At 35.8% G+C, this 25078-nt stretch overlaps 1 protein-coding gene across 4 annotated transcripts in view; it reads left to right on the top strand.

The window, feature by feature from the left end:
- The first annotated feature begins 7446 nt into the window (after window positions 1–7446).
- Window positions 7447–25078, top strand: part of RASSF8 (Ras association domain family member 8) — a 31965-nt gene continuing 14333 nt past the window's right edge. The window contains exons 1-2 of one of the 4 annotated variants that reach the window (XM_082738543.1): window positions 7447–7464; window positions 12855–13061. In XM_082738543.1, the coding sequence (XP_082594669.1) occupies window positions 12959–13061 (103 nt within the window). In that variant the 5' untranslated portion in view covers window positions 7447–7464; window positions 12855–12958. The other 3 variants (XM_082738540.1, XM_082738541.1, XM_082738542.1) reach the window with 3 other exon arrangements.

The following is a 25078-nucleotide window of genomic DNA, read 5'->3' as shown; positions in this document are numbered from 1 at the left end:
TAAAAAGAAAGAACGATAGATAGATTTCTCAGCAATAATGTACAAAATGGATATGCAAGGGAAGAGGTAAGATAGGAAGGCAGAAGAACCACTGGCAGGTAGTCACAGAGTGCAGTAGTTCTGCTGCAAGCTACGAGTGTACAAAACTGAGAACAGCCCCCATGTCTGTCAACCCTAGACAAATGAATAAATTATGTTTTGGGTTTTTTTAAAATATTTTGTTTTTTTTATTTGACAGAGAGAGAGATCACAAGTAGGCAAAGAGGGGGGAAAGCAGGCTCCCTGCTGAGCAGGGAGCCGGATGCGAGACTCGATCCCAGGACCCTGAGACCATGACCTAAGCTGAAGGCAGAGGCTTAACCACACTGAGCCACCCAGGTGACCCAAATTGTGGTTTCTTTATGCAATGGAAATCTCTACTGCAGTGAGCAAGAATGAGCTATGCACAGCAGCATGGGCGAAGCTCAGCAAACATACAGTATGTGAAGAAAGCAGCCACCACTTCATGTGATGTTGTCCGTTCATACCAAATGCAGAGCAGGTGAAACTAGTCTGATGATGGAGGGCAGAGTAATGGCTTCCTTTTAGGAAGGGGTCAGGACGAAGAGAGGGGTTCTTTCTGGTCTTAAAAAGTGATTAGACATGGGACGCCTGGGTGGCTCAGTTGGTTAAGCAGCTGCCTTCGGCTCAGGTCATGATCCCAGCGTCCTGGGATCGAGTCCCACATCGGGCTTTTTGCTCCGCAGGGAGCCTGCTTCTCCCTCTGACTCTGCCTTCCACTCTGTCTGCCTGTGCTCACTTTCGCTCGCGCTCTCTCTCTGACAAATAAATAAAATCTTAAAAAAAAAAAAACTAAAAAAAAAAAGTGATTAGATGTATTTGCTTTGTGAAAATTTATCAGACTTAAAATTTCAGAAATGTTCAATTTCAATTAAATGTTTCTCGAAAAATCCAGTTTTCTTAACTGCAAAGTGTGTACACTGTTTGATTCCCGTTCCCTAGAAAGCCCCGTTCTATCTAAACAGTGACACATTTATTGTCTTGCTGCTGCTTTGCTCCCACTTTTCAACTCGTTGAGGCAGGGGTAGGTTTGGGGGACCACTGGAATAATCCTTGGCCTATTTTTTTTACCCATTTCATTCAATGATAGTTCTACAAGCAGATAGTTCTATAGGCAGCTTTGCCAAGATAACTGCTAGATTAGCAGTAGTTGAGCTTTGCTTTCTACTCTGAAAATGTAAAGCTTGATGAGATGTAAACACATTGTGGAAGTCAGACATACTAATGAAATGTAAGTAAATGTATTTAAACATAACAAAAACTAAGGGTTTCTTTTTTCCCCTGAAGCAAACAATTTAATTTGGCAAGTATATTAGGATTTTTAAGTTAGTTGCTTGAGTTGCTATGCCTTACAGTTGTGCCATTTATATTTTCATCTCTCTAGGTTATACACATTCATGTGCTCTAGGTTAGAGCTTTCCTCACTCAGTCGGTCTCCTGACTGACAGGTCACAGCCATCTTCCCCTGGCTCTGCTGGTTTCAGTAAAGGGCAGGGACTCGGCCTAAGCCCAGTACTTTAAATAGAACATTGTAAGTAGAATACCACTTCAGTCAGCATCACTGTTAATATTTACAATAAGTACCATGCCTTTTGCCCCGAAATGTCACAGCACACATCTCAAACTTAGCAGCTATCTTCTCCAATAATGCTGAATGACCGCAAAACAGTACAACACTTCCTAGATTATTTGAAGTCCAAAACTCGCCCCCCACCTAAATGCAGAGCAGCACATTGTATCCTTTAAAGAGAATGGCATCTGAAGATATTATGAGGAATAAAGTGTGGCAATTTGGAACAATAGCATTATATGTTACATTACACTGAATAATTAACCTCTCTATTAAAGTTTTGCTGCAGTGGGGCGCCTGGGTGGCTCAGTGGGTTAAAGCCTCTGCCTTCGGCTCAGGTCATGATCTCAGGGTCCTGGGATCGAGCCTCTGGGCTCTCTGCCCAGCAGGGAGTCTGCTTCCCTCTCTCTCTGCCTGCCTCTCTGCCTACTTGTGATCTCTCTGTCAAATAAATAAATAAAATCTTTAAAAAAATAAAATAAAATTTTTCTGCAGTGGAAAATATCTGTCACTTGAAAATATCATCAAAAGATGTTCCTATTTTTGCAGATTATCTAAGAATTTAATTATTTAATTAAATTAGATTTTTCTTAAGGAAATAAATAGAATTAGCAAAGTTCTTCTTAACTCAAGGATTATAGGAAAATGCCTTTTCACAGTTGTTCATACTTTTTAAATCTTCTTTGAATTGAAGTAATTCTACTTTAACAAAGATACTTAGTGATCATACATGTTTAGTTTTGCCAAATATAATTTCTGGCTCCCATGCCCTGAAAGCATTTAGTACTTTACCAGCTGAGTAAGTATAGTAATGAAATTTGGGGAAATATTTGAACCGTTCCACTTTATATACTGTGTTATTTAAATCTTCACATTGAAGTTAGTACAAGTTTAATAGTCTGGCAACTACTTTGACCCAGGAGTCAGGCACTCAAATTTTCTTTTTTTTAACTGCATATATTAATTTCAGTAACATTTCTTCCCCAAATTCTTTTATTTTGGCTTTCAAGTGTTTATATACTAATTTAAATTAGAAATACTAATTTCCTATACCTTCAAAAAAATGTGTTTTGACATAGAAAGTTTGGCTATTTAAAGTTACCATTATAACCATAAGTTAAAATTGTTGAAAAGTTTACACTTATTTCATTGCAAATATAAAAATTGTCATACTTGATGGGCTCAGTATTTATAAAAATATGAATAAGTCTGTAGTGATCTTGATTTCATGAATAAAAAATAAATTTATTTTTATCCCATATTAAGTAAAACAGTGGGTTTCATCACAGGAGGTCATAAATACTAAATTCAGAAGATAGGTTCATTATACCTGAATGATGATCTAAGGTCACAACATAATTTGCTGTCACTCAGAAGGATAACATTCGCTCATGAAATGCCCACCATCTATTCAGATGTGAAGAAGTAAACGATTATGCCCTGCAGATCCTTTGTTTTAATAAAGAACTTGTGCTTTGGGGGTCTGATAACACTTGGATTTAGACCCTAGCTCTATTCCTGCTCCACCTAGACAAGGGAGAGGCAGGAGGAGCATTTCCAGCAGGAATCTGAGGAGTCATGTATTCCTTCCTAAGTTTGATGTGATTATTGAACACCAGCTCCTTGCTTCTCAGCTCTGTGGCAATAATTAGACTGAATATATCATTCAGCTTAGTAGTACTAGAATTTCTGTGTCCTATGGTCACATCTACTTGATTACTTTCTGTCCTGAGCCAGGACTGGTGATTACAGAGTCCTGGCAAACTTTACTAATAACTCTATTTCATAAATATAAGTAACTTTTCAGTAATTATGAGCATTATCAGATTTAGATCTACCACTTGCTGGCTGAGTGATTCTGGGTGAGTTACTAATTTCTCTATACCCCCATTTCCTCATTTGTATCAAAATAATTCATGTCACATAGAGATATAGATGGGTATTGAATGGATTAAATATAATAGTTAACATTTCATCTATTGCAAAGTAAGAGCTCAGTCTATATTAGCTATTTATTCTTATTGTTTCACAAATAACAAAGTGTGTTTTTGTTTGAAGGGTTGGTTTACAATGAAAATACTAAAGTGCATCTGCTCAAGGAGAAATATCACATATGTGTTTGCACTTACGTCTATCATTTAAAATGTAACCAAGTATTCAGTAATATTTTAAAGTACATTATAACATTGCTCCCTGCCAGTTTTCTAATGATTATGGATGAGAACCTTGAAATAGCACTATAGTGAAAGGCACAAATTTGCTTAAGGCCATAGTTCAGGGTTTTTTTGCATTAAGACTTTGAGAATGGGGGGAAAAAAAAAAAGACTTTGAGAATGGGATCCCTCATGCCAGGCCTTAGAGCTCTAATAGGAGTTAAGCTCTCCCAGATCTTGGCACCATACACATGCCTCCAACTGCCTCTAACTGGCCACAGAGTAGACTGGGACCCTAACAGAAGATATAAGTGCAAAGCAGATGGCTCTTTATTTTCCTTTTTTATAATACTACAGCAAGAAATGGAACCCACTGGTATATTATTTTTATATTTCTTAAGAGATTTTGTGCCAATAAAACTAAGTTTGTAAGGTCCCCCACTGTTCTGTCTTCCATAAACATGTAACAAAATTAGCAAGAACAGCAACACATGGTTTTTTCATACTCCTCTTATATCAGTGGTAACCCCCATTTTATGGTCTATTTTAGCTAGAATTCTTTATAGGAACAAGTCCTTCAACAGCTTCTATATTGGACACTTAATTTATTTCAATATTTGTAAATATATTTAATATCTGTTTTCAGAATTATCTGGTATTATTCCAAATATTGGCTAACTTGTATCCATGTGATCTTGATCAAATGATGCAATTTGACCAGGCCTCAGTCTTCTATGTTAAGTAAAATGATTATACAAGTTGATAGCCAATGAGTTGCCAGCTCTGAAAGACAAGATATCTTATCCATTTGGTTTTGGTGAATTCTATGAAATGATTGACCTTTACCTAGAGCGAAAATGCCATCTTGTGCCTGTCCCTCCAGTTTCTCCAGTACGAGGAATCCACAACTTCCTTGCTACAACTTTTGCCAGGTAGAGCCAAGTATATTTTGGTGTGTTGTTGGTTGGCTTTTTATTATTAACATATTATGTATTATTTGCTTCACAGGTACAGGTCTGTGAATCATCAGTCTTACACAATTTACAGCACTCACCGTAGCACACACCCTCCCCAGTGTTCATAACCCACCACCTTTTCCCTTCCCACCCCACCCCCCAGCAACCCTCAATTTGTTTCCTGAGATTAAGAGTCTGTTATGGTTTGTCTGCCTGCCTCTCAAACTCCTCATATCAGAGAGATCATATGATAATTGTCTTTCTCTGATTGACTTATTTCACTTAGCATAATACCCTCTAGTTCCATCCGTGTCATCGAAAATGGCAAGATTTCAGGGGTTTTTGATGGCTGCATAGTATTTCATTGTATATATACACCTCATCTTCTTTATCCATTCATCTGTTCATAGACATCTAGGTTCTTTCCATAGTTTGGCTATTGTGGACATTGCTGCTATAAACATTCGGGTGCATGTACCCCTCGGATCACTACATTTGTATCTTTAGGGTAAATACCTAGTAGGGTGATTGCTGGGTATAGGGTAGCTCTATTTTCAACTTTTATAGGAACCTCCATACTGTTGATTGGCTTTTGCCTTGGGAAGAAGAATATGGTAAGGATGGAATGGTAGAAAGGAAGGAATAAAAGAGGCATGTGCTGGGATCTAATGGGTACTTGTGTGGAAGTTAAAGTTGACTCGGGGCTACTACCACTAGAGAAACTGTGACCACAAGGAATTGGCTTACAATGATGGCCATAGGGGCCATCAGAGGACTTGACCTATATCAAATTGTATGTTTCTGTGTGTTGGCCTTCATTCATTTCCATCACTTTTATGGAGACAATCGAAAGCCATTGTTTCATTGCTCCCTGTCCTCTCTGTATCTTCTTCTCCTGTGATCCTTTTCTGGGTATGATGTTCCAAGTTAAATTCCCAAGCAGAATACTTGATTTAGTAATGTTCTGTCAACAAGAAGTCAAAGAAGAATTCAGTCTAATAAACATGGCCTTGTGTCCATGGGATATTAGAATGTACGAATGGTAACCATTCTTAGCAAGAAATTACTTATTGATAGTGTTGTATATTAGACTGATAGAAGGAATTATTTAGAAGCAGAGTTTGCTTTTGACACTATCCTTGGTTACTGGAAACACATCGCTTTGTTCTCTAAAATGGGCAGTTGTACAGATTTTGCTTCCTCTTAAAATTATACTTACATAGAAATGCTGTATTCCTACTGGGAGCTTTAATTAATAGATCAAATTTTACCTAAATTATTAGTTCAGAAATCAGTCTGGTGAAGTACTGTACTCCCAAAAGATTCTTGATACTCATTTATGAGCATTTGGTTAACACCTCTGTGTATGGGAGAAGTTTCCATTTCAAAGTCATAGTTACGGGTTTAACCTTATGATTTAGAAAAATATTGTCAATAAGCTATCTGGAGGGGGGCTTAGAATAAGAAACTCAGCTGAGGGGAATGGCTCTTACAGCACCAAATTTGGTGCTAAATAAAAAACTAAAATTACTACCTATATTCATTGTAAAGTTTTACTTTTTTAAGGATAGAAAGCTAGGTCTTAATAGCAGGATCAGTATTTTTATACCAGTAACTTTAGCTTGATTTGTGTCATATTTATACCAGATGCATTTGAAATTTCTTAATATGGATGCTAATCCCAATTATCATTTCTAGTCTTGATTTAAAAACTTCTAGAATGTTGGCTGCTCTTAAGGTACATGCTGTAATAAACTAAAATGACTTTATTTTAAGATGCTCTTATTAAAATAGTATTCCTGAAATTTTGTTTTTGTGTTGATTTTTCATATGATAAAGAAGTTTCTAATTTTGAAAGTTACAATTTTTATTTCCATTCACAGAATTAACTTTTGTTGAATTCATATATTGTGTTAAGCCCTGCACTAAATACATTTTTAAAAGATATTTCATTTCTCACAAATGCCTCTTGAAAAGTTCTGTGTCTTGACTTAAGTCATACAGTAAGTAATAGACTCAGGATTTGAACCTTGGTACATTGTTTCCACTAATCAGTGTTACCTTGAAAAAATGGCTCTTTCCAAAAAGTAGTTTTTAATGGTATAAACTTAAAGAAAATGCCAGAAATCTCTTAGAAGCTTTGGTTTGTATTTAAGTCAAGAGTTAAAAATTATCATAAATATGCAGACATATTTATTTTAGACTCTGTAAAAATAAATCTGGATGTAATTTTCAAAAACTGGAGGAATAGTTTGTTAGTACTGAAAATGAACCTGATCATGAGACACTCATTTTGCTGACATGTGCAGTTATTTATTATAGGTTCTCTGAATTAAAACTGTAGTTTCTCAACATGATTTAGTTGGTTTATTCTTTTCTTTCTCCTAGAATGGAAAATTTATACATGTTGTCTGATCATTGGTTATTAATAAAAGTAAATTTTCAAGTGATGGTAGGTGAGATTTCTTAGTGTAACTTAGGGCATTTTAAAAACATTTATTTGGGTACATAGACTCCTTTTAGAGAAGTGTGCCTTATTCATGCTTTAATTTCTTTACTCATCCCAATTTAGAATATATGCCCCTAAATTCCTAGGTTTCTGACCTTGCAAGAGTTATTTAAACTGAGAGTCACTTTTCTCTTTAAAATAAGGCTAGTGATACCTAACCCACTGAATTGTATCGTGAGGAATAAGTGAGACACAATACTCCTTGCTTAGCAGAGAGTAAGTATTCATGCCTTTCATTGCCATAATTGCAGAATCGTCACTTGAACATGTTAAATTTGGGAAATGTTTCACTGCATATGTTTAAATGCTGTGACCTGAAGATGATGAATAGTAAAGGAAAGAGCATGGGTTTACTGGATTTAATAATTAATGTGCAAATATTGCTTAGCATTGTGAACTTTTAAAAACATACTATCAAAAAATTCTATGACTAATAAGAAAAATACAAAACCCATCTTTAGAAGGCATAGCTTAATTGTGGCAATTAAGACTTCATATAAGAAAAAGAGAAAAGCTATTAAACATTCTCATTTGTACTCTACTGTTCCCACAAGTGAGCTTCACACAGTGTCTCTATCACCACTCGTGGGTGTCGCAAAATACATTAAAGGGCTAGCTGAAATCTTGTTTTATATATAGCATGTCTTCAGAATTTGGTCATTTGTATCCTGTAGTTGTACGCATTGTGGCTCTTTGCCACTATCTCATCCTCTGTGCTATGTCACTGAGTCCTAGTTTAACAGAGTTTAACCAGTTTCTCTGCTGTGAGGTATCTGCTGCACATGGTCTCCCAGAGCCAATGTGTTTTGAAAAATGTTTCCCAGAATTGTTAGACTGGGGAGCCTTATTTCCTTGGTGCATGTCACAGGACTGTTGTTCTTAATATCTCATTTTGGGAGGCTTTGATTGATATCGCTGAAGTCCTCTGCCTTAGTGTCCACTTTTGAACATTGTGTGCCTTTTATGACAACCTACTTTCTATGACAGAGTTTACAGGACTGTATTATAGCAAAATAATGGGTTTGCTACAAGCAACCAAACATTTAACTGGGTTTCCAAAATACAGAACCAGAGTGTTGTAAACATGCATCAGCTGAATACTGCAGTTGAGGAGCAAGCAACCCATGACTGGCATCTGAGGCAGTTTTCCAGAAACTGTTATTTGTCTAGACAAAATCTGTTTTCTTACCCACTTTTTTCCTTTCTTAATGTGTTTTCACCCTCCCTCTCCTTCTCTCTCATTGTGCTTCATCTTGTCATGTTATCCAGGTTGTTTTTTTCCTGTTGTTGTTATTTGTTTTTATGTTTGGTTACTTTTCCATCTCCCACAGGCAAGAGGTACCATTTTTTTCCTTACCTCAGTCACCATTTGATTATTAAAAAGTTAATACTTTTTTACTTCATAATAGTTGTTCTCTATAACTTCATTTCTCACATAAAATTAGTTTTAGAATGAGGTAATCTAGACTCCCTCTAGTTTTTTTTCTTTAAAGATTAATTTATTGGAGAAAGAGAGTGCATATATGCAGGTAGGGGGAGGGGTGAAGGGAAAAAAGAAGCAGACTTCCCGCTGAGCACCGAGCCCAGCACAGAGCTCTATCTCATGACCTCCCGAGATCATGACCTGAGCAAAACCAAGAGTCTGTCACCCAACTGACTGAGCCACCTGGGCACCCCTAGATTTTATTTTTTAACTAGCTTTCTGTACAAAAGAGAATTGGGGTATCTGATTATTAGTTCTAGTAAGTACTCTTCATAATATACAGTGTTCATTGTGCATAATCTCTGTACGGTGCCAGAAGAACTAGTGGCTAGCATCAATGTTTTATTTAAAATAGCTAGTTTGATTGTGAAGATTTTATTATAACACATTTTATCTGTAGGCTCTTTCTATAAAGAATACTTTAATATGCAATAACCATAGATATTGAGCAAAACTGGACATGAAAGAAATGTTAAAATTGGCACTAAACCACCTGTATGTTTGTGTCTAGGGTCCAGGGGGTAATGCAGTTTGCTTAGCAGTAGCCTGATGGTAGCATCACAAGGAAGTTAGATCATTTTAAAGCTTTCAGTCAATTCTTGTTTTTTGTGAGAGCCCTTGGTCACAACAGTTTCATCGGCTGATCAATACATCACTTTGTTTTCTGTGTTTTTCTGTCAAAAAATACCTTATTTGACACACGTCGTTGATTCATTAACATTAAACTCACAGCCAGTAGCTCTATAATTCATACCTAACAACACATACTTTTCTCCATAAGTCACATCACAGCCTTCTTATACTTATGTCAGCACTATGCTTGGGAGCCATTTTCAACAGTGAAATCACCAACAAAAACTACAAGAATGCCAAAACATGGCACGAAATACACTGGGAAGAGGTAACTTGTCAACAGTATGAGAGCTGAAACAAGAAGGCAGAATAATGCTTCTTTATGACCTCAGCTGGGAATGTGTAGGTCAGACCACTCAGATTTTTCACAGCTGTATACATGTCTTTGAATGACTCTGAAAGTGCCATAAATATTGATTTTGGAGTTACAAATAAATTTTAGTGAATGTGTGAATTCACAAATAAGGAACCCATGAATAATGAGGATTGACTAAAATTGTTTCATTAAAGCACTGTTCTTGGGGGAGTGTGTCTCCACAAATGTAGATGCTTAATTCCAATATGCTTTCAAGGTAATAAATAGTTTTTAACTAAAGAACACTTGTTCCCAGTAACATGTTACTGAATAAACCTAATTTTTCATTATAATAGTTAAAATAATAATGATTTGAATATAGAAACCTTATGGTAAAAACAATAACAACTATAATAATACCCTTGCAATAGAACCTTACTTCTACCTACATTATTGTTTCCATGGAAAAATTTATTCCAAATTCCAACTGAGATGTCAAAGCCCCTTAGCTTCTTGAGTCCTTAGTCCCAATGATGAGCAGTCCACCATACGCACCTACAGTGTAGGACTTCCGTTTTCCCTCTAGTCTAGTTCTGGGGCTGGGAGCAAATCGTGGGAGTTGGGCTCTGGACCACAGCACAGAAGGGAGTAGTAGGGGCTTCCACCGAGAAGACAGATTCTTCAAATGACTTTCATGAATAACACCACGATTTTGAGGGAAGCTAGGGGGATGATTGTTAGTACAGCCCCAAACTTGACAGAAGCCATATTTGGAAAACAGGGGCTCTGCTAGAAATAAAATTTTGGACCATGTGGTTCATTGATCTGATCTATTAAGGCATCTTTTTTACTTTCCTTAAGGATTTCAGTTTGAAAGATAGTATTAATGGTGTTAGAAGAAAAATGCAGATGCTGGTCTTCTCTGTGATGAGCCGTGGTAGGAAGTCTCTGATCAAGAGGATAAACACCTTGCAAGTTTATATCAACTAAGCAATATTATTTATGCTCAATGTTTTCCCACAACATTATTATACTCTGTAATATTTAACAGATATGCATGTGCTCTATGTTCATTTGTATTCACTTAATGGTTAAAAGTTTGAGGTAAAACAATGATAATTCAAGATAAGAAAATAAGAGGTGGTGTACTAAAATCTTTATAGAACTTAAAAATGGACCTCATAAGTTTCTTTTAAATGATAGGTTTCTTTTGGGGGAGGAGGCCTTTAATGAGATCTTTCTTGCTAGGTTTCCCAAGTTTAAGATCTTTTTAATGAAAAACAATGGACTAGGTATTAAATAGATTTTAATTCAGCTTAGTTTTTTTAAACTCAGCTGAGTTTTTTATTTAATAAAATAATTTAATTTTAACATATTAATTTAATACAATATATTAATGTGTGACCATTTTTTAATCTTAATTTTATTCCAAAAAGAATAATACATATTCTATTTTTAGTAAATAGAGCACCTGGTGGAGAAGGAAAAATCTCTTGTTTTAAGAGAGGAGCATTTCCAGCAGGAATCTGAGGAGTCAGATTCTGACTGTTTCCTTTCCTTAAATGGTCTTTAAATGGATTGGGGACAGTAGCATATATAAACCTCTCATTTGGAATTTCAAGTGTGCCTATTAAATGCTCAGAGTACTATAACTGTAAAAAGAAAACTTGTTTAACTTTATTTGCAAGATTTCTTACAAATAAAGTTGGAGCATCCCCCCCCCCCCACCCTCACACCCCAGAAACTTTAGCCTCTTGTGGGATTTCAAACTGAGGAACACAGTTGTGGAAATTAGCGTGTCAGAGGCAAGTGGCTCTTCTTCTGGGCATACAGGGGGTTTATGAAACCACCTTGGCACTTCAGTGTGGAGGCAGAAGGAGCCAAATCAACACACTGGGAAACGGTCCATCCTTTCCCTTGTTTTCAGCATGAAAAAATGTATTTTTGTACCTTCTCTAGAGAGAGCAATAGGTTTATTCTCCTTCACTCATGTGTGTTCTGACTTATATACCCAGGTGACGGGTGGCCTAGAACTATCTTAGGTCTTTTAAGAAAATGCACAAGGACTATATTATACTCTTTTACTAGACATGTTTTTAGTGTTTTTAAAATAAGCTTTTCAATAAGTCATTGATCCTGAAACACCAGTTCCATCATCAACCTTTAAATAAATTTAAATCATTTTAATTAAATCAATGTTTATTGCATCTCATAAACTTTAGCATTTTTTTCAAAACCAATAAGAAAATAGAATCATAAGACAGTAGACAAATCATTGATTGATTAGTTTTTAACACAGGAAGAGCTGAGATTTTAAAAACCTACAGGAAAAAGAATTGTGTACAATTGATTTTTAACCAGTTAATAACATTCTGATCAATACAAGAAATCAAGGCATTTGGTTTGATTGTGTGAGAATGTGAAAGACATATATATAATGCAGCTTTAAAGAAAAAAATCAAACAATGGGGAAACAGCAAGTGTAACAAAAAGTTGAGGTTTATATTATTAGAATAACTCTTGTAATTTAAGAATACTGTCAAACCCCAGTTAAATAAATGAGAAAAGGACAAGCAGTTCATTCATGGGGAAGTTGTCAGTCAATAAAGAAATTAATTTCCATCATCTGCTTTCTGCACACTTGTGCCTTATGCTGTGGTTGGTGTTGGAGTTTGAGTGTTGAAGACCACACTCTCAGTCCTTCCGGGAAGGGAGGGAGGCAAGGGACACATGAAACCAAGGAATGCAGTGGAGTTGTGAAGATACATTTACAAATGCTCGCAAGGCTATGGAAACTGGTTCAACTGGTTTATTTTTCAAAAAATGACAAAAACTGTTTTTTAACCTTACAAATGATCCTAATGAGTTTTGTTTTTTTTTTAAAGAAAGGAATAGCTTATATGTTGAGCAGTAGGGCTTAGTCAAGTAAGTAAGATTTCTTAGAGTTACTTTTTGATTTCTTAGAGTTACTTTATGATGAAAATTATAATTATGAAAATTATAATAATATGAGTCACTATCATGAATAGGTGACTATAGTTGTATTCATGCTACCAAATACAGTTCTATAAAGTAAGTATGTACATGGTCATTAATGGTGGTAGGATTATGAGATATTAGAATTTATTTCACATAATACTTAGTAAAAGAAATTTAAAGACTCGTTTTATTTAAAATGTTTTTTCTTCTTTTTAGCTGACTACACAAGACTCTGCCTTCCCCATATTTCCATAGCCAGCGACATGACCTGACACCTTGATGACCAGTCTCAGGGCCCTTAGGTGACTGGCTGCTACACCATGGAACTTAAAGTATGGGTGGATGGAGTTCAGAGGATTGTTTGTGGGGTCACCGAAGTTACAACTTGCCAGGAGGTTGTAATAGCCTTAGCTCAAGCAATAGGTAAGTGGACTTTCTGGGAATCTGCGATAAAGTGGTTTATACTTCCTCTTGTGGTTTATGGTTGTTTGTATTAAATATAGATTTCTATTTTTTTGTTTATTTGGTTCCATAATACAGCTTGCAGGTACACTTTTACTTATTACTATTCCCCCGTGCTTAAATAAAATCTATAAACACACTTATTCTCTGTCTCCCCCCAGATTTTACTGACCTTCAGACTAGAGTCTGCACTGCCTTCTTTTCTACTGTTGTTTATCCTAAACAATGATTTGTGGAACTAAAATGTTTTCTTTTTTTTTTTTTTAAAGATTTTATTTATTTATTTGACAGAGATCACAAGTAGGCAGAGGCAGGCAGAGAGAGAGAGGGAGAAGCAGGCTCCCCACTGAGCAGAGAGCCTGATGTGGAGCTTGATCCCAACCCTGGAATCATGACTTGAACCAAAGGCAGAGGCTTTAACCCACTAAGCCACCCAGGTGCCCCTAAAATGTTTTCTTGAGCTAAAACATTGATTCCTAGTTCCCAGACCCCTGATTAGGAAAAATCCCATTTTCTGTTTATTCTGACTACTTTTAGAAAAGAAAAATGCAGTAAATAACATGGTCCTTCAACAGAAAGATAATATGTTCATTTTTAAATCTTACCTTACAGTGCAGATGAAGTTATCAAGTACATGCTTACTAGCTCCATCTTGTTCACCTACTAAGAAGAAAAGTTGCAACTTTTCTTCTCAGTGTGTTTATCTTTATCATTTTTATTCATGTTTTTTAGTTGCCTTAACCTTTTGGAATATGATGAGGGTATAAACATTGCAAAAGCCAATACTGTGGGCTATAGCTTATATTTGCATCATAAGTCCATCATTTAGCAAACATGTATTAAAAAGAAATTGTTTTCAGCACCATGTTAGGTGCTTAGTGCTTCTTTGTCTTGAGCGACTAGTCAAGTTTACTTTATGTTATGCTTGTGTATACTGGAAACATGTTGCATTTGTTCATGATAGAGAAAAGTCACCCTGTACCGTGACACCTTAGCATTTTGTGGAGGCATTTCTGGCAGTTAAGAAATTGACAGTGCCCTGTGCAAAGATAGAGACTTTCTTTTTAATACTGACATCTTTTGATTTTTCTTAAATACTGTGTAGTACACATATTAAAACAATGGTAAAATTCCTAGTCAATGAAATTTTCTTGCATTTTGGCCTAATTATATTTGTGGACTTAAGTTTAATATTTAAAGAAGGGAAAATAAAGGCATTTAATTTTATTTCATATTCTTTGCAACCAACTTATTTAGTTAATTATCCCTTTTATAAGCCCGATAAAGAATTCAAAGTAATGATCATAAAGGTACTCACTGGATTTGAAAAAAAAGTGGATGAACACAATGAGAACTTCAACAAAAAGATAGAAACTATAAAAAATAAGCAGTTAGAATTAAAGAGTACACTAATTGAAAGGAAAAATACACTAGAGGGAATCAGCAGCATATTAGAGGATGCAGAAGAATGGACCAATAATTTGGAAGACAGGAAAATGGAAGATAACCAACCTTAACAGCAAAAAGAAAGAATAATAATAACAAATAAGAATAGGTTAAGGGAACTCAGTGATATCATTAAGCAGAATAACATTCACATTATAGTGACCCCAGAAGAAGAAAAGAGAGAAGGGGACAGAAAACTTATTTGAAAAAATAATAGCTGAAAACTTCCTTAATCTGGGGGTGGAAACGGATATCCAGGTCCAGGAATCAGAGTGCCCCAAACAAAATAAACCCTAGGAGGTCCACACAAAAACACATAATTAAAATAGCAAAAACTTAAGAGAGAATATTAAAAGCCACAAGAGAAAAGTGAACTCATATAAAGGAAACCCCATAAGGCTATCAGCTGACTTTTCAGCAGAAACTTTTCAGGGCAGAAGATAGGGGCACGATACATTGAAACAGCTAAAAGGAAAAAGCCTATGACCCAGCAAGGTTATGATTCAGAATTGAAGGGGAGATAATTTCCCAGAAAAACAAAGGAATTTATCACCACTAAACCAGACTTAATAAGAAATGTTAAAGGGAATTCTTTACATGGAAAGAAAAGACCATAATTGGAAATGAGAAAATTATGAAAGGAAAAAAATTCACTGATAAAAATAGTAATCAACTATGTATGAAGCCAATATGATGGTTAAACACAAAAATAGTAAAAGTCAATCATATCTATAAAAATTAGCCAAAGAATACACAAGAAGTAAAATATGATTTCATATACATAAAATATGGATGGGGAATAAAAATTTAGTGTTTTAGAATGTGTTTGAACTTAAGGGATTATCAGCTTAACATAGACTGCTACATACGTAGGGTGTTAAATATGAATCCCATAGTAACCACAAATCAAAAATTCCATAGCAGATACACAAAAAAATAAAGAGAAAGAAATCCAAGCATAACACTAAGGAAAGTAATCAAACCACAAAGGAAGAGAACAGAAGAAGAAAGGAACAGAGAAGAACTATAAAAACAACCAGAAAATTAACAAAATGGCAATAAGTATATATTTATAATTACTTTATCATTACTTTAATAATTACTTTTAAATATAAATTTAATAATTTATTTTTAATTGCTTTAAATATACTTTAATAATTACTTTAAATATATTTTAATTTTATTTACATCACTTTATAATATTTACTTTAAATATAAATGGACTAAATGCTCTAAGCAAAAAACATAGGCTGACAAAATGACCCAACTTTTGTAGCAACAAAATTTTTTTTAAAAAGTTTTTATTTATTTATTTGACAGAGAGAGATCACAAGTAGGCAGAGAGGCAGGCAGGGAGAGAGAAAGAGGAAGAAGCAGGCTCCCTGCCAAGCAGAGAACCCAGTGCGAGACTCGATCCCAGGACCCTGAGATCATGACCTGAGCCGAAGGCAGAGGCTTAACCCACTGAGCCACCCAGGTGCCCAAAAAAATGGATTTAAAAAAAATAAACAAACGAGACCCATCTTGCCTATAAGAGAAAAATTCATGACAGAAGACACTTATAGACTGAAAGTGAAGGATAGAAAAAGATAATCCATGGAAATGGAGGTGGAAAAAGAAAAGGTTTAGAGGCAATACTTACATCAGACAAAATAGATATTAAAACAATGACTGTAATAAAAGACAAAGGCCGGGGCGCCTGGGTGGCTCAGTGGTTTAAGCCTTTGCCTTCGGCTCAGGTCATGGTCTCAGGGTCCTGGGATCGAGCCCCACATGGGCTCTCTGCTCAGCAGGGAGCCTGTTTCCCTTCCTCTCTCTTTCTGCCTGCCTCTCTGCCTACTTGTGATCTCTGTCTGTCAAATAAATAAATAAAATCTTTAAAAAAAAAAAAAAAAGACAAAGGCCATTCTAACTGGTGTAAGGTGATGATATCTCAATGTGGCTTTAATTTGAATCTCCCTGAGGGCTAGTGATGATGAACATGACCAAAGTTAACAAGATAGGAAACAACATGTGTTGGAGGGGATGTGGAGAAAGGGGAACCCTCTTACGCTGTTGGTGGGAATGCAAGTTGGTGCAGCCTCTTTGGAGAACAGTGTGGAGATTCCTCAAGAAATTAAAAATAGAACTTCCCTATGACCCTGCAATTGCACTCCTGGGTATTTACCCCAAAGATACAGATGTCATGAAAAGAAGGGCCATCTGTACCCCAATGTTTATAGCAGCAATGGCCACAGTCGCCAAACTATGGAAAGAGCCAAGATGCCCTTCAACGGATGAATGGATAAGGAAGATGTGGTCCATATACACTGTGGAGTATTATGCCTCCATCAGAAATGATGAATACCCAACTTTTGTAGCAACATGGACGGGACTCGAAGAGATTATGCTGAATGAAATAAGTCATGCAGAGAGAGTCAATTGTCATATGGTTTCACTTATTTGTGGAGCATAACAAATAGCATGGAGGACATGGGGAGTTAGAGAGGAGAAGGGAGTTGGGGTAAATTGGAAGGGGGGGTGAATCATGAGAGACTATGGACTCTGAAAAACATTCTGAGGGGTTTGAAGTGGCAGGGGGGTGGGAGGTTGGGGTACCAGGTGGTATGTATTATAGAGGGCATGGATTGCATGGAGCACTGGGTGTGGTGAAAAAATAATGAATACTGTTATGCTAAAAAAATTAATTTTAAAAATAATAATTAAAAAAAATATAAAGTCATTATATAATGATTAAAAGGGTTCAATCCAAAAGCAAGTATTAACACATTTAAAGGGAGAAATTGGCAGTAATACAATAACCATAGGGGACTTTAACACCTCATTTATATCAATGTATAGACCACCCAGACAGAAAATAAGAAAACTGAACCACACATTCAGTCAGATGGACTTCACAAATATATACAGAATATACCACCCAAAAACAGTAGAATACACATTCTTTTCAAATGAGCATGAAATATTCTCTAGGATAGATCACGTTAGGTCACAAAACAAATCTCAATAAATTTAACAAGATTAAGATCATATTAAGCATCTTTTCTGAATATAACAGTATGAAACTAGAAATTAATTACAAGGAAAAAAAAAACTGGAAAAACCCAAACACAAACACATGGGGACTATACAACCAGTGGGTCAGTAAAGAATTGAAGAGGAAATTAAAAAAAAAAAAATTCATGGAGACAAATGAAAATGGAAACACAACTGTTCATTATCTTTGGGACACAGCAAAAGCAGTTCTAAGAGGGATATTTATACTAATATAGGCCTACCTCAAGAAATAAGAAAAATGTCAATCTAACTTACAACTAAAGGACCTAGGAAAACAAATAAACAAACAAAGCTCAAAGTTAGTAGAAGGAATGAAGTAATAAAAATTAGTGTGGCAATAAGTGAAATAGAGACCCAAAAAAAATTAATGAGAATAAGAGCTGGTTCTTTGAAAAGATCAAATAGTCAAATCAGTAGCCAGATTCTGGAAAAAAAAAAAAAATGAGAGAAATTAAATAAAATTATGTATGTATGTATGTATGTATGTATGTATTTATAAATAAAAGTCTGAAATGAAAGAGGAGAAATAATAACTGACACCACAGAAATACAAAAGATTATGGGAATACAGTGAAAAATTAGATGGCAACAAATTGGACAAACTAGAAGAAATGGGGATAAATCTTTAGAAACATAAAATCTTTCAAAATTGAATCAGAAAGAAATAGAAAACCTGAAGAAATACATTACTGGTAAGAAAATTGAACTGGCAATAAAAAAAAAATTCCCAACAAATGAAAGTCCAGGACCAGTTGTCTTCATCGGTGAATTGACCAAACATTTAAAGAGCTAATACCTGTTCTTCTCAAACTATTCTGAAAAAAAGAAGAGGAAGAAAAGCTTTCAAATTCATTCAACAAGGCCAGCCTTTATTACCTTAGTAGCAAAACCAGACAAACACTACAAAGAAAAGAAAACTACAAGCCAGTATCCCTGATGAACATAGATGTAAAAATCCTCAACAGAGCATTAGCAAACTGAATTCAGCAATACATTAAGAGGGTCATTCAACACCACCAAGTGGGATTTATTTCAGGAATGCAAGGATGGTTCATTATTCACAAATGAATCAATGTGATACCTCGTATTAACAAGAGGGAGGATAAAAAATATCATATAATTGTGTCAATAGATGCAGAAAAAACACTTGACAAAATACATCTGTCTATGATAAAAAACTCTCAGTAGAGGGCTTAAAGGGAGCATACCTCAACATAATAAAGGCCATATATGGGGGCACCTGGGTGGCTCAGTTGGTTAGGTGACTGCCTTCAGCTCAGGTCATGATCCCGGAACCTTGGGATCGATTCCCGCATCGGGCTCCTGGCTCCATGGGGAGTCTGCTTCTCCCTCTGATCCTCTTCCCTGTCATTCTCTCTCTCACTCTCTATCAAATAAATAAATAAAATCCTTTTTAAAAATAGGCCATATATGAAAAACCCATAGCTAACATCATGCTCAGTGGTGAAAAATTGAAAGCTTTTCTTCTAATATTAGACATAAGACATGTTTACTCTCACCACTTCTATTCAACATAGTACTAGAAGTCCTAGCCACAGCAATCAGAAAAGAAAAAGGAACAAAAGGCATCCACATTCATAAGGAAGAAGTAGAACTCACTATTTGCAGATCACATCGTAACTACATATAGAAAACCCTAAAGACGCCACTAAAAATCCGTTAGAACTAGCAAGTGAATTCAGTATGGTTGCAGAATGCAGAATTAATGTATAGAAAACTGCTATCTTTCTATACATTAATAATGAAGTAGCAGGAAGAGAAATTAAGATAATCCCATTTATAGTAGCACCAAAAAGAATAAAATAAGAATAAATTAAAGGAGGTGAAAGACCTATACTCTAAAAACTCTAAGACTTTGATAAAAAAAAAATTGAAGGAAATACAAATAAATGTAAAGATGGACCATAATCATGGATTGGAAGAGCTGATATTGTTAAAATGTCCATATGGTCCAAAGCAATTTATAGATTCAGTGCAATCACTATCAAAATACAAATAGTACTTTTCTCAGAACTAGAACAAGTAAGTCTAAAATTTGTATGGAAGCACAAGAGATCTTGAATAGCTAAAGCAGTCTTGAGAAAGAACAATAAAGCTGGAGGTTTTACAATCCCAGATTTCAAGATACATTACAGAGTTCATAATAATTAAAACAGTATGGTACTATTAGAGATCATTGCAACAAGATAGAGAGCCCAGAAATAAACCCACAGTTACATAGTCGATTAATCTATGACAGGGAGGCAAGAATATACAATGAGGAAAGGTAGTATCTTCAATAGTGTTGAGAAAACTGGACAACTATATGCAAGGAAATTAAAATGGGCCATTTTCTTAGACAACACACAATAATAAGCTCAAGGTGGGTTTTTTTCCCCCCAAGGTAGATTAAAGACCTACATGTGAAACCCAAAACCATAAAACTCCTAAAAGGAGTTTTGGACATTGACCTTAGTAACATATTTATGGGTATTCTCCTCAGGCAAGAGAAATAAAGGACACACACACACTACACCAAAATAAGCTTTTCCACAGCAAAGGAAACCATCAACAAAATGAATAGACAACCTACTGAATGGGAGAAGATATTTGCAACTGATGCATTTGATAAGGGGTTAATATTACAAAATATATTAAGAATACATACAACTCACCACCAAAAGAAAATCTTCTTAAAAATGGGCAGAGAACCTGAATAGACATTTCTCCAAAGAAGGTAACACAGATGGCCAACAGACACATAAAAAGACATTCAACATCACTAATCATCAGGGAAATGCAAGTCAGAACTACAATGAGATATCACTTTACACCAGTTAGTATCAAAAAGACAAGAAATAACGTGGATGTGGCAAAAAAGAGGACTCCTTGTGCACTGTTTGTGGGAATGTAAATTGGTGCAGCCACTGTGGAAAACAGCATGGAGTTTCCTCAAAAAATTAAAAGTAGAAATATCATGATTCAGTAATTCCACTTCTGGGTATTTATCGAAGAAATGAAACCACTAATTTGAAAAGATGAATGCACCCTATGTTTGTTGTAGGATTATTTATAATAGCCAGAACACAGGAGCAACCTAAGTGACCACCAGTACATGAGTGGATAAAGTAGTGTGTGTGTGTGTGTGTGTGTGTGTGTGTGTGTGTGTGTGTGTACATATACGTGTGTGTATACAGATGTATATAAATGGAGAACAGAGTGTGTGTCTGTGTGTGTAACAAGATATTACTCAGCCACAAAAAAGAATAAGATCTTGTCATTTGCAACAACATGGATAGACCTAAAAGGTATTAATGAATTAAGTCAAACAGTAAAGACAAATACCAAATGATTTCACTGATACATAGAATCTGAAAAACAAAGCAAAACACAAAAACAGACTTTCAAATACAGAGAAAAACTGGTGGTTGTCAGAGAGAAGGTGTTGTGGGGATTGGCCAAGTAAGTAAAGGGGATTAAGAGGTAGAAAATTCCAGTTGTAAAATAAGTCACAGTGATGAAAAGTAGATAATCAAGATAGTCAATAATATTTTAAGTACATTGTACAGTGACAGATGGTAACTATACTTACTGTGGTGAGCAGGGAATAATACACAGAATCAAATCACTGTGTTGACTGAAACTGATAAAACATTGTATACCAGCCGTACTTCATAATAAAAATTAAAAAATTAAAGAAAAAAAAAGGTAAAACATAAGAACTGAGAGGTATTTTGTCTCAAGACCCAATTAAATACTAAACAAAATAAAGTCATTTAGGCGTATTACTATTTTAAAAATAGCTTTAAGACAGAGGGCAATACAAAGAAGAGACTACTATATTAGCATACATAAGGCTTAATTCAAAGGAAGATAAAAGATTGTAAACTTATATACAACAAGTTAATTCCCTTAAATATAATCAGGCATCTGGGTGGCTCAGTCAGTTAAGTGTCTGCCTTTGGCTCTGGTCATGATCTCAAGGTCCTGGGATGGACTCTCTGCTCAGTAGGGAGTCTGCTTCTACCTCTGTGCATATTCTCTCTCTCCCTCTCTCTGTCAAATAAATAAATAAAATCTTTAAATATACATATATATTAAAGTAAAACCAATGGAACTAGAAAGAGAAACTAACACTCTCAGGGGAGATTTTTAAATATACTTCAGTGACTGCTGAGAAGAATCAACAAATCAGGGGGGGAAAGCCCCACATAATTTATTTAAATAAAAATATTCATCTTTGGGGGTGCCTGGGTGGCTCAGTGGGTTAAGTCTCTGCTTTTGGCTCAGGTTAGGATCTCAGGGTCCTGGGATCGAGCGCCACATTGGGCTCTCTGCTCATTGGGGAGCCTGCTTCCCCCCCTCTCCCTCTGCCTGCCTCTCTGCCTACTTGTGATCTCTCTCGGTCAAATAAATAAATAAAATCTTTAAAAAAAATACTCATCTTTGGGTTCTTTCCGCTTAGTAAAAACTCTAAAATTAGCAATTGTCAAATCTAACTTTCTTTGTTATATTTGAGACTCAAACCAAGGGCAGTGGTTTAAAAGAACATAAACGTATTATACAGGGAGGCTGAGGGGTGCACCTAGCTTCATCTGTCCATCTGGCCTCCACATTTTCTGCACATAATTTCAAGGGGAAAGTGTCCAGATGTACAAGGTGTGTGTTTGTCCATTTGGACTAAATAGTATTCTGTACTTGCTTGTGAACAAGCTAAAAGTTTTAACTGAATCTACCTCAATTTTTGCTGTCTGTTAACTCAGTCCAGACCTGTTTTTGAAAAATTGACAACTTGAATACAGAGCTTTTATGGTATATCTCCAAACTTGGCTAAACAACTCTTTTTCTGTATCATAAATACTTGATGGAATTCAGAATTCATCTGAGAGATGGCTCAGCTGGCAGCCAGCTGAGGATGGTTGACTCTTGCTTTTCTGGTGCCGTCAGACTTTCTCAGCATCAAATGTAATATGCTCCTGATGTGTACTTATATATTTCTCTATCTTGTAATGTGAGTTATTGGTATTCAAAGTTTAAACATTAAATGAGAGTTTTATAGCATGTTGACCTTATTTCCTCTGTAAGAAATAATAAGGGGGCTGTTAGGAAAAATTAATGCTGTGACATCCAACCCCAGAATTTCTGTGGTTGAACACAATAAAAGTTTATCCTATTAGCAGAGTATTGACTGACTGACCAAGCTGCAGATGTTTCTAAAAAATTTATAATGAAGCAACTTGTAGAATACCTTCATGGGTTTAAAGCCACACTTTTGGTGCATGGGGTGAAAGCATCAAAGATATACTCTTGATTAGGGATTGTGAGGGATTTTCCTGGAAAGCTAAAATTTCTCTAAGGAAACCACCAAGATGTAAAAATATTTACATAAGTTAACAATCTGCAAATATATATGGCAGTGAACATTTTTTGACTCAGTGCTGTTAATCAATGGAATCGAATTAGAAAACAGCTAAAGACAGAACATAATTTGGTAACAGCTGAATGTATCTATATCTAGTATCTAGTATCTAATCCAATAATATGGAAAGAAATCCTTTCTACTCTCATCTTTGACTACCTTGACAGGTTATATTTAGGTGGTAGAAATAGAACACATGCAAATTGTGAGACAGAATAACAAAATAAAAACATAATTGAAACCCTTTAAGTGGCATGAAGTAGCTAAACCACTCTGCCATGCACTGTGTTTGGTCACTATATATGCTGGGCTTTTGACACATTCCCACTTTCTAGTATTTTGTCTTGTTTCTCCCATAGACTATCCCAGAAATACCATTATTTCACAGTTCAAACTGCTTCTCAAATCTGTATGTGAAACAGAAAGCCTTTGACTGTTCATCTGTTTCAAGTTATAGTCCAGAAAATGCATTTGCTTTTACAATATTCCTCAAATATGAAAAGAATGTATTTCTACTTAAGTAGAGTATGGCTAACAAAAGATTAGAGAGGAAAAGAGGAGGAAGAAATCAAGGAGACTGAGGGGAAGGTTTTCTGATTCATACTCCTTTTTTGCCTGGTACCATTTAAAGTACGAAGTTTCAGAATTTTTCTCTGTTCTCATTTCTTGTGATCTTGTTCCTGTATCTCCTTGTCCTGGGATCAGAGTTAGCATTTAATAGAAACAATTGGTTGGGACTGGGGTCCAAGGTGAAGTGGACTGTTCCTTAAAAGCCATGTTTCATATGAGTGGCCCCAAGAAAGTAAGTTTTCTATTTTTTTTTTAAGACTTTATTTATTTGACAGAGAGAGAGAGCACAAGCAGGGGTAGTGGCAGGCAGAGGGAGTAGCAGACTCCCTGCTGAGCAGAAAGCCCAAAATGGGGCTTCTATCCCAGGACCCTGGGATCATGACCTGAGCTGAAGGCAGACGCTTGACCGACTGAGACACCCAGGCGCCCTAAAAATCAGTTTTCAAACAAGCACATTTTATACTTAATTCTAGTTTAACTATTTAATACTTCTTTTCTCTGGAAGTCCCTCTGACATAGGGGTCCTGCTTCTTATCCATCTTACACCATTGCTTTGCCTAAAGTAAGTAATCAGTAAAACGTAGTTTCTAAAACAGTGTTGTCCAGTAGAACTTTCTGCAAGGATGGTAGTGGTCTCCATCTGTGCTGTCCAGTGGAGTAACCACCAGCCGCATGCAGCTACTGAGTACTTGAAAATGTGGCTCGTATGACTGAGGAAATGAATTTTTACGTAAAATTTACATGTGGCTAGTGGATAATCGATATTGTAAACAGTTCTAGAAGATGACTAATTGCTATCTCAGACTTCCAGTGTCTGTATCTCAACTATTGCCTACCCTCAAATTTCTTCCTTCTCCTTATCTCAGCAAATGAAAATTCTTTTCTTTTAATTAAAACTTTTGTGTGATCTTCATTTCTTTTCTTGTTCTAATATCTCACAACCATTCCATCAACAAATCCTATCTGTACTACCTTCAGTATATATGCAAAATCTTGTTTCTCATCACAGCCCCTGTTAACACGTTGATGTAAGCCACCATCAGTTCTCATGTAGATTTTTGCAGTGGCCTTCAGCTCATCTCCCTGCATCATCTTGGTCCCCTCCAGCCTATTCTCTACAGTTTTCCTTCAAAGTTAATACTTTTTAAAAGTTTTTATTTAAATTCCAGTTAGTTAACATACAGTATAATATTAGTTTCAGATATACAACTCAGTGATTCATCATTTACATGCAACACCTGGTACTCAGGTGCACTCCTTAAACCCCATCATCTATTCCCCATCCCCCACCTCCCTCCCCTCCGGTAACCAGCAGTTTGTTCTCTGTAGTTAAGAGTGTGTTTCTTGGTTTGCCTCTCTTTTTTCCACCCTACGCTCATTTGTTTTATTTCTTAAATTCCACATGAGTGAAATCATATGGCATTTGTCTTTCTCTGGCAAACTTCAGTTATCATAATTCTCTTTAGTTCCATCCATGTCATTGCAA

The sequence above is a fragment of the Mustela nivalis genome (assembly GCF_964662115.1).
Source record: "Mustela nivalis genome assembly, chromosome: 7".
In the NCBI taxonomy this organism is placed as follows: Eukaryota; Metazoa; Chordata; class Mammalia; order Carnivora; family Mustelidae; genus Mustela; species Mustela nivalis.
This window is presented reverse-complemented; position numbering and strand designations above follow the sequence as displayed.